At 37.5% G+C, this 11593-nt stretch overlaps 1 protein-coding gene across 1 annotated transcript in view; it reads right to left on the bottom strand.

The window, feature by feature from the left end:
* Window positions 1–9943: 9943 nt before the first annotated feature.
* The window catches only part of LOC107294288 (adenosine receptor A1), a 45075-nt gene continuing 43425 nt past the window's right edge, over window positions 9944–11593 (bottom strand). The window contains exon 3 of the mRNA XM_015823510.1: window positions 9944–10816. Coding sequence (XP_015678996.1) covers window positions 10207–10816 — 610 coding nt within the window. The 3' untranslated portion in view covers window positions 9944–10206. The remainder of the gene's footprint in view (window positions 10817–11593) is intronic.

Below are 11593 nucleotides of genomic sequence, written 5' to 3'. Positions count from 1 at the left end.
CATAGTCTTTTTCATGACCACATTTTGGTGATCCCACATATATATTAACTGAATCTGGCAGAGGAGAAAGTTAGAACAGTGTAACATTGAACATGCATGTTACTTGTACAAATATATTTATTTATTTATTTATTTAATTTATAGCTTGTCCAGCACCAAAGTGACTCTGGGCAATATTAAAACTAAAAAGCCAATGTAACAAATTTAAAAAAGAGAATACCAAAACAAACCAAATAGAACAAAAGCAAGCAAAACATGGAACTTCATGGTTATCTTAGCCAGATAAAGCCTGGTCTTACACAATTCAAACCATTCACATTGTTGAGTCTATTTGTATAAATAAATTCATGTGATTAACATAATTATTTGACTTAGGAAATTGACCTATACATTTTGGCTGTTGGAATTGGTTTGAACTGAATGTGCAAATAAATATGTGACTGTGCACATGCACAAAAGGCATTTGAATTTGTCTGAATATAATCATGTTGAAAGCCAGATTAGACAATTGTAATTGACTTGTCACTTCAATTTAGAACTAAATTTGGAAGCACAATGGGATTCCATCAAACAATTGAAAACAAAACAGAAAACCCAAAATGCATTTATTTGGCAGACAGCCAAATTACCAAGAACAAGTGCAAGCAACCTGAAACTGTAGAACTGAGATCAGGAAAGCAGTAGCTTGAAATAAGCTGAGGTTAGTGGATGATATTAAGAATATCAAAAAAGTGTTGTTTTAGATATGTTTGAAATAGAAAAAAAGCAGCTGCTCCATGAAGAAAGCAAAATGCTATTCAACTCGAATTTTGGCTCAGTCTTCACCATCGAAGAAAAAAGAAAAACTGTAGGCGGATGAACAGACAAGATTGAAGCTTATGGCTGATAGAAACATGGCCAAAAGAATACCTGCTTATGTTTAGTGATATTACATTTCCAGGACCAACTAAATTACATATTATTTTACTTATTTATTCTTTTACATTTGTTTGCCACCCATCTCACTGCAAGGTTATTACCAGAACTTGCTGATGATCTGGCCAAACCCTTATGCATTATCCTTGGAGAACAGATGAAATCCTGGGGAACTGATAAAATCCAGATGAGAGAGGAGAAGAAATGTGGTCCTTGTGTTCAAAAAGAAAAGAAATAAAATTTCAGCAAAATGCAGTCTGGCACCGATACTTGAGAAGATTCTAGAATAGATCATAAAGAGATCGATCAGAAAGCACCTTGAAAACAATGTAGTAATTATGAAAAACCAGTTTTCCATTTTAAAGGAAAAAAAAATTGCCAAACAATTTTTAATCTCATTTTTTCTAAAAAATTAGGTAACTTCCTTCCTAGATTATGGGAATGCTCTAGACACAGTATGTCTTGACTTCAGCAAAGCATTGATGTAGTTGCTTTGTTTATTTTGTTTATTCTACTTTGATGGGACCATAGCTCAAGTATTTTAAGAATTTAGACAAACTGCAACTTGTTCGGAGAAGAGCAACATGATGATCAGGGGCTAGAAACGAATTCCTGTGAGGAAGGATTGAAGAAGGTGGATTTAGTCTTGAGAAAACATGACTTTAGAAAAAGTTTCCTAACAGTAAAATCAGTTCAACAGTGTCACCATTTACTCAGGGTAGTAATGAGGGTTCCTCTTCACTGGATGTGTTCAAGTGGATGATGAACAACTTCAATAGGACCCCGTTGATATTACAAAGTGTCTCTGAATCAAATCTCAGAACTGAATATTCACCCGAGGCACATACTGCTGTGTCCATTGGAATTCATGCACATGACTGAAAATATACACAGAGCTACTATTTTAAAATTGAGGGCAGGTGAGGATAAAACTAAAATCTGAACAGGAAAACTAAAGGTCATTCATTAAAGTCTACATAAGCTTGAAAGAAAAAAACAACCTTATTCCTGGGCTTGCTTTTTACAGAAAGTGGGGAAAAATTGCATAAGATTGGAAAATATGGGCGAATAGATTTCCCAGAAGGTGAAAACATTTCACCTTTGATTTTGATTAATAGTTTTATTAAGAGAAATAGCACATTGTTTTCCTCACTGTTTCAATGACTACGTTTTAGAAGCAGTTTTCCCCAACTGTCTGATATTATTTTAGACATTGCATCCAGTTGAAGTTACAGATTCCATCCTGACATACAGAAGGATCTGCCAATCATTATTATTGGCATAATGATTGGACAGGAAAGATTCTGCTGGGATGCATCAGGTTTTTCCTAGACCAAAGCTATTATTGGGGCTAATGTTGTGAGACATCTGGAAATGGGTTGACCGCCACCATATTCTTACCCTCTAAAGTGTTAGAAACAAACAATATTTATGGCTCAATTTCCTAAAACAAATTGACTTACACAAGCAAGCCACTTAAATAGATAGCCTTGAATGACTGAGCATTCATTATAAAAGCAAGCCCACTAAGTAGGAAGCACTCAGTGATTGAGCATTGAGTCTTTGCAATTCCTATATTTACTCTGCTACAAAATAAAGTCAAATTCTGTTCCTGGCATTAGCACAAATGACTGCTCTATGCAGTTTTCTTGACAACAGAAAGGATTTTCCACAGCTTGAGAGATACATTTAGTAGTTAAGTGCTTATATTTCTTCATAAGAAGTCATTCAAAAAGTCTTCTATCTCATGTCCATTTTCTGAATGTCAAAATCTTCTGTTCTTTATTTGTTAAATTTACATCCCATTTTTCATTCAGAAATTACATCCTCCAATGAGCTAGCATTTCTTACATAATTTTAATACGGGGAATAACTTTTCAAAAGATACAAGAAATGGAGAAGTTATAATTTGGTGTAATGATCATATCATTCATCTGAGATAATTTTCTGGTTTAGCCATATCTAGGAATAATCATATCACAACACCAATCAGAAAAATCAAGCAGGATACATTTACCATAGAAATTGTTCACTAATTTTCTTCACTGTCCATAATGTGCAAATCTGATCAACAATACATTTCCTTCCAGACAGCAATAACTCAAAGTTGATATCCTTCTGTTATAAGAAAAAAGTCTTATGTCACTAATAGATTTACTATGACATAGCCTTTATAATGTTATAAAGTTCTGTCATGTGGATATACATGCATAGAAACATAGGAACTCAAATATATACAATGAAAGAAAGACAAACATTGAACAGCTATTATATATGAGACCCATCTACAAAAAACTTCTGTGTAAGAGGCTATGAAATGTAAGAAGTATAACCTATGAGATTTCTATACAAAACTCATATGTATAACTTTGCATGGAAATGTGAACTTTGTGCAAATACATTTTTAAAAGATGGCACCCTTTAAACATTATGGATTTTGTCCTTACTGTTACAGCATGTTTTCTCAATATATCCAAGTAAGGAACTATCAACTGAGTGTATTTACCAACTGACAATAAACACTTTACAAACTAATTGTTAATTATTATTGTATTCTGCCTTTTCTCTAAGAGCTCAATTGGTTGCACATAGGAGTGGGGTGGAGATCTCCTTTCATTTTATTCCAATAAGACCCTTTAAGTCTGGTTGCACTGTGAGAACAAGTAAACTAGAGTCAACCAGTGAACTTTATGCCCAAGTTCACCTCCTTAAATACTACACAACAGTGCCCTTTTGGCTCTTATTTAACAAAAGGAGATATCACAACAAATACTGGAATTGCTGATGGTGCCACAAGGACCCATCCCGTCCCTTTATTACATGCACTGTTAAATTTACTTCAAAAAACATTCAGTGTATAATTGATCTTGTGCGCTGACCTTTCTATTTTTTTAAAATTGATTCATTGCAGCATTCCAATCCACATTGAACTGACATGCACAATTTAGGAAGGAGCAATGAAACAACTTTAATAGGCCACCAAAGTTAAACCCCGTTGTAAGTGCTTTTGGTTTCACTGGGGATTTTATCCTGAAAGCAGCATATCAAGCTATAAAAGAAATGAATAAATAAGAGAAAGTGCTTTTTGAGGTCTTAGAAGTGCTTAAGTAGCTGAGTGACCTCTTTCCCACTTTTTTTTGCAATGATTTCAAGTGCTATTAACTATAAATCATTTACACTATTTAATTCAGTTCATTCCCATTCCATCCATAATTTAAATTAACTGGTTGCTGTTTGATTCTTAAGGAAAAGGGGGGTTGTTACTGTGAAGCTACTGATTTTGCTGTTGATTTGAATGGTAGAGCAGGAAACGTTTATTGAAGGAACACTCAGGGAAAAAGTGTTCTTGCTTTACAGTATTTTGGAGGAGTGAAATAGGGACCTCTCCAAATATGAAGGAAACAGCAGAGAATATACCTACTTTCTTTAGACCGAGAATGGAGAAAAAGGAATATTTTCACTTCAAAATTCAAATTATCTTCACTGCTGTTGATAAACAATGCAACAATTGACAGCTCTTACACCCAGGAAAGTTTCCACTTTTGACAGGAAAGGATTTTTGAATAAGGGGGCTGCCTTTATTGTATTAATGCAAAAATATTCAGGACCTGTGCTTTTCTTTCCAGTCATTGGTTAGGTAAGAATTGTCAGAATATACTGTTTGCTTGTGATTCTTTATTCCCTCTTCTCCACCCACAATCAGTTTCTCATTTGTCACCCTAAAACACACAAGAGGCTCAGTAAGTTGAAGCACCAGCTGACCTCATCTAGGCTTGGAAGCTGGGGGGGGGGCGAAGGTTGCATTTGGTTAGAACTCAGGTGAGGAACTATATGGCTATAGGCTTCACTGAGAAGCAGAACAAATACCCTAGAACAGGGGTGTTAAATTGCCAGCCCACAGGCTGGATGCGTCACGCCAAAACCGTGCCCACCCCATTGTCGGCAATGGGAAAAAAGTTGTGATATGTTGCGACACATCACGTGACGTCGCAAGTTTGGCACTCGTGCCCTAGAAGAAGGCATGGAAACCACTTCAATATTGTTGCCAGTAACTACATGGAGGCATCTATGAAGTTACCAGGAGCTGAGTTTGATTTAGAGCAGGGGTGTCAAACTCAATTTCATTGAGGGCCGCATCAGCATTACGGTTGCCCTCGGGCGGCCAGGTGGGTGTGGCCAGGGTGGGTGCAGCCTACTGGGTGGGTGTGGATGGAGTGGGTGTGGCCTAGTGGGTGGGCATGGCCAGCTCTACATCGTTCGTGTCAAGGGTGCCTGTGGGGCCCTGGGCAGGAGTGGGACAGATCTGAGGGTCTCTGGCAGAAGGGGGTGGGACCGGGGCAAGCGCCAAGGCATGGTCCATTTCTTCATTCCTCACAAAGGATGACACCTCCCCAGCATGTACCCAGGGGGCAGGGCCAACACAGCAGGGGCTGGTTCCTCGCTGTCTCTAGACGGCCTTGTGGAGCTAAGACTGAATGCGTTTCAGCATAGATGGCCACCACAAAATTGTACATTGGCTCCCGGCCGGCCTGGGCCAGGGCCAAGGCAGCGGGGGCCATTCCCTCACTGTTTCCAGGATGGCTTCGCGGGCCACATGAAACCACTTCGCGGGCCGCATCCGGCCCCCGGGCCTTGTGTTTGACATGTCTGATTTAGAGGAAACTCTACAAGATCATTAGATTAACCCACTGAATCCTAACAAAGACCTATCTACTTTTGCATCCTGCTTTTTTGCCAAGCCACCAGCCCCCCCTCCCCCCAAAAAATGAGTAGACAGCATCCTGTTGTTTATAGTTTCCAGTAACTGACATTTAGAATTACTTTGGCATTGGGTTCTTCAGCAGCTAGATGATTATGATAAAAGAAGTATCCACTGCAGGGATAATTTTGGTAACCTTTATCATAATCTTTGATATTCGTTTGTTTCTTTTGCTAAAAAAAAAGCCTAAACATTGTGCTATGGCCTATTGATAACTTTGGTTATCTGTTTCAGCATTTCCTCTAGTTTTGCAATATCCTTTTAATTAAATACTCAATAATTTTAAATTATTATGGTTAGATTCTTGAAAGAGAATTACATGTGTTGCCTTGTGATTTTCCTGAAGAGGAATCAATGGCAGATGGAAATCCATAGTGGAGTCACAGGAATAAGGCAGACTTAACTTATGCGGGACTAGAAGAACAGAAAGAGAGAAAGACAGAAGGAAAAAGAGAAATAGAGAAGACAATACCATTTTGTTTTGTCTTTTTCCCTTACCATTTTTGTATTTAGAATAATGGAAGAGTTTTTCAGAGAAGCTCTGAAACCTGCACATTACTATATATTCATCTTTTTCCCTGCTTACTTCTAGCATTCATTTCTAAATGGCAAAAGGGGGAAAAAAGATCAAGCAATTCGGTACAAAACAAGAACAAGGAGACCCAGACAATCTGGCTCATAAATATTTTAAGAGAATCTCTGTTCTTATTATCAAAAGCAAGATAGCCTACTTTCTCTTTAGGCATGCACTAATTAATTGAGAACTGTTGCTAAAGTATTTTTAAGCAACTGGACTACTTGTCTTTTTTCCCCACTGAAAAAAAAATGAGATTCCAGCAAGTTTTAGAACACAGGGCTATCTTTTTTCATGAAAGGCATGGGCATTTGTTAAGCTGATAATCATATGGAAAGGAAGCTTGTGACTCTGGTGCTATGATATGTGTGTGCGCTGCTGAAATGGGAATACTTTCAAACAACCATGCAAATGGAAGCAGAATGCTATTGTTTGTTAATTGGACCCCTGGTGCACACAGGCTTATAAACATCCCTTGACCATGGCAATTTCTGGGCCCTTCATTCTTCAGACTGCTGTACTTTTGCAGTTAGGTTAGGTAACCTAGAATAATAAGACTGTATGTTACTCTGAAATCAAGGTTATTCATGTTCAGTAGAAGCAAAGCAAGCCTTCATTGATTATATGCTCTAAGGCAGTATTTCTCAACCTTGGCAAACTTGAAGACTGTGGACTTCAACTTCCAGAATTCCCCAGCTAGCCATGTTATGCTGGCTGGGGATTTCTAGGAGTTGAAATTCACATGTCTTAGAGTTGTCAAGGTTGAGAAGCACAGCTCTATCAGCTAATGTTCTTCAATTTTGTAGAAATAATAATTTTGTAATGTGAGGTCTGTCTAATCTGCACTAGGTAGTTGTACTGCTCAGATTGCTAAATAGAATTGTTTTTTCATGGTATCAATTTAATACCTCTGATGAAAAGAAAAGAAGAAATACTGCCTACCTATATTGTTAATTAATCTACATTAGTTCAACATCAAGACTGGAACAAACTAAGAACGGAAATACAAGCCACAATCAACTTCTGGGCCTGGTCCTGCTTCAGTTTCTTAATTATGTTAGCTTTGGAATTCACTGATATTATTTGATCTGACTATTCTTTATCCAGCCTGGTGATTCAATATTTATAGATTTTGGCAGGGCCTGACTTCTTCTCCACTTCCTTCCCAAGAAAGTTAATATGTTATATGATTTGTTCTGCTTATTTAGATGCATAGGCAGTCCTTAACGACCGTAATTGAGCCCAGAGGTTGTCATTAAGCATCATGTGACCACACCCAATTTTATGACCTTTTTTGTGGTAGTTATTAAGTGAACACTGCAGTCATTAATTGCATGCTGAAGTCATTAAATGAATCCATTTTATCCAATGGGCATTTTTTTTGGCAGAAACCTCAGAAATCTTGGAAAATCAGCAAAAAATACCAAAAAATGCAGTCATATGAATGCAGAACAATACAAATAGCCCTAAATGCAAGACAGTTGTCAAGAGCCCAAGAGGCAATTACTTGATCATGGGGGAAGTATGTGGCCATGGAAACTGGGTCATAAGTACCTTTGGGGGTCCATCATAACTTTGGATACTAAGCAACTGGCCATTAAGCCAGAACTACCTGTAGCAAGTTGTTTCTCATACGTAGGGAAGCTGAATTTAATTTCATCTGCATGTCTAGATCAGTTACAAAAGAATCTGTTGACCTCTTGCTCCTGAACATAGCCAATCATCCATAATTGTCAAAATTTTAACTCATTTTAACTTTAACTGGAAGACCTGCTTCTTCCGGTTATTCATCTCTAGGAAGCTCACTGGAACAAATCAATACAGCTTAAAATTTTCCCCGACTGCAAGTTTAACTGCAATCGCAATGCATGCATTCAAAAAAATGAAGACTGTGTTATTACTTGACAAAGTGAGATGTCTATTATTATTATTATTATTATTATTATTATTATTATTATTAAATTAAATTTATACCCCGCGCTTCTCCCGGAGGACTCAGGGCGGCTTACAGCCAACTTAAAAACAATAATACAATATAATACAAGATAAAGGTGGCAGATTTGAAGCAAATGGTCAATTAATTTAACTTCTTAATCTTGCATTTCTGTAAAAGCATTTTTATCTTTAGATATAAAATTGTCCTTAGAACTGGGCATATTCAATTTGATATAGGTTGTATTGTTGTAAAGAGGCAACTTGAAATCTTAAAAGAATTCCTTGGCATCAAGGACTACTACATATGCGTAGCAAAATTCCACATGATCACTAGGTGGCAGCAAAGAGACACAAAAACCCCAAGATTTATTTATTTGTTTGATTATTTATTTAGGCTTATATGGCACTCCAGTTGATAACAGCTCTGCATTGTTTACATTCTCAGTACTAAGACAAAATGCAATCAATTCCCAACATCCAAAATTAGAAAAATGTCATAACCTACAAGCAACTCGACCTAGCAAGGTACCCAACCTTTATTGCCGGTGAATCCAACAGGTACTGTGCCTCCCCCATGGCATACTTAACTAATCTCAAAGTGCCTAATCACTGGAGTGTCTTTACTCTGTATAGTACAATGTCAGACTCAGGGACAGCTGTCCTTGAGAGCGGATACAAGAAAGTTCCCTACCCAGATTGGTGATGCCCTGTGACTCTGGCTCATGGAAACAACAGAGCATGTATTCCTCCAGTGCCTGCATTACAGAAACACTTGTACTAGCCTCATCTCACTATTATTGCATAAATTCCCAAGGCACACAGGCCAATTCTACACCTTCCTGCTGCTTTCAGATACTAACCTGCTACAACACACAATGTTGCCAGGTTTCCCAAGCAGTGGTTAAAACCCACCTGATGATGTGTAATAGATTTAGTTTGCCAGATATTAACCATATGCTCTCTCCTTCACCAATCTAATGTTTTACCCCTCCTTTTAGGCTTTTGCTTTTATATGTATAGTATATTTGTTTTATAGTTCTCAGTTTTTTATAATTAATATTATTTTTAAAAACCTTGAGGTATTATTTTATTCTTTTAATTGACTGTACCCCGCTCTCCTTATGCTGGTCTTTGACCATAATAAATATTTGATTTGATTGGACAGTCAACTGGCACTGCCTATACTCAGGACCATCACAGCTTACTTGCTCCAAAGATTGTCTAGAAAATTAAGTTTTAATGGATATCAGGAACTACAACAAAGATGAGTCAACATTATCTTCAGGGACATACTTTTCCAGAAGAGGGGAACCACCACAAAGAAGATTCCTGCTCTGGCTCTGCAGAAGGCCTTTCCTATTGAATCTCACCAAGTTGGCAGAACCCACTGTTGTCTATTATTCAATTAGATGTTTGCTGATGTATTGAATTAATCTAGTATTAAATATGTAAAGATTTATGGCAGCAAGAAAAAAAGTCACATAATTGTGGCATCTAAAAAAAGCTTGTGACTGGTACTAAGTTGCTGAACATATGAGGATATGAATTGCTTCTCTGATCTTGCTCATACAAACTCTTAATTATTATACTTGTCAGTATTAAATATAGATAGTGCTCATGTTTTACAACCATTGAAGACAAGGTTTTCCTCCAGATTTCTCTTTTGTTTTTTTTCCTCTGGATTCTTTTATATGACTATTGAGGACTTCAACATTTACTACAGTATATTGCAAATCCCTACAGGAAAAACAAAACCACTGAGATTAATTTCTTCTTTATTGGAATGAAAGATATGTCACAGCTTTTTGTTGGTATATTTCCCCTTTGAATAGATAAATATATGTCAATTTAAGAACAGAATACCAAGTGGTACAATGAATATTGCTAGTAGAAGTAATAAATAATAACTCTTGGTTGCCTCTGCGCTTTGCCTGCTCAGAGACATTGAACAACGAAAGGCATATTTATAGATCATCCTGTACAGTTTGAAGGCTGCAGCCCCAATCACTGCAGTCCATAACTCCTAAATAGCAATGTCGGTATTACCAATATTATTTGCATTCTTGTCCCTTTTGCAATAAAAATACTGGTTCCAGATTTGCAGGAATGTGGTCCTGAATTTTTTAATCCTAAATGCATAAACAATGGGGTTCATGGCTGAGTTCCAATGAGTCATACATATAGCAATAGAAGTGAAGTATCCCAAAGCCTCAGATTTAACAGAGAATAGGTTGATACAGTTGCAAATGTGCAGAGGAAGCCAGCAGAGAGCAAAAAGGAATAGCACCAAGGCAAGAGATTTAGCAATTTGCAGTTCCTTCCCATAATATTTTTCTGGGTATGCTGAATTGGAGCCAAACTTTTTGTTGAGTTGCTTGCGAATTATCTTGAAAACCTCTATGTAGATGATGAGCATAAGGACCAGTGGAGGCAGCACCCACCCGAAGAAATTGAAATACACCATGTATTCCATGGTGATGACTCTCTCAAATTGGCAAGAGTTGTTGAAGGTGTAGTTTTTCTCTCTCAGTCTGTTCCAGCCAAATAGTGGAGTCATGCCCACAAGGAAGGAGATCAGCCAACAGCATCCAATAGCAACCCCTGCACGTTTGGGGGTCATCACATTCTTATAACTGCAGAAAGAAAGAAAGAAAGAAAGAAAGAAAGAATAAGATTGTGGCATTACAGAAATAGCTACACTTGTGTCTCAGTTAATTTCCCTTCTTATTTCTAATCATTATTTATTTATTAAGGCAGAGTTTCTCTGCACTTCCCTTCTATTTCTAGATTATTCACATCTAGTTTTTCCCCCCATTACTTTCCCAGCCTTCCCACAATCTTTCACAAGGAGGGCTGTTTTTTTAATGAAATTTTCTTAAAACAATACACAATCTTATATTTTTCCAGTAGCCAGAAGAGATTTATGACCATCATAATAATGCATAACCATTGTTTGAACCAAAGGATCCTAAAAAAAAGGGAGATAGAGATGCTTGGCTATACCACAAGTCAATTAATAAGGCCGGCTTATTCAGAATTAACCTGATGAGAGAAACTAGGCTTGATGAGGACCAATTGTGCTCAGATAGGGTCAGAGATTTCTAGTGTTCAAGGAGCAGCCTCAGCACAACAAAGCAGATGCAACAAATTGATTAGTGGGAAATCTGTGCCTTGACTCCCAATCTAACAAACTGTTCTGTCCCCGTCTGATACACACACCCAAACAGCCAGCCGAGGGTTAAATAACTTCTCCACACTCCACGCCACAGATAAGAAACTTGGCAGCAGCTCCGTAGCTGCCTGCCAAGAACTTTTACTCAGAGAACACAGAAACAAAAAACAATACACACAGTTTGAAATTAAATCCACAGCAAACTACTTCGCCAGAGATTTAGCTTTGTCCGTCACAG

Source organism: Protobothrops mucrosquamatus, unplaced genomic scaffold (assembly GCF_001527695.2).
Source record: "Protobothrops mucrosquamatus isolate PMUCROS unplaced genomic scaffold, P.Mucros_1.0 scaffold1896, whole genome shotgun sequence".
Classification (NCBI taxonomy): Eukaryota; Metazoa; Chordata; class Lepidosauria; order Squamata; family Viperidae; genus Protobothrops; species Protobothrops mucrosquamatus.
Note: the sequence above shows the minus strand (reverse complement) of the source record. Positions and strands in the feature narration are given on the sequence as shown.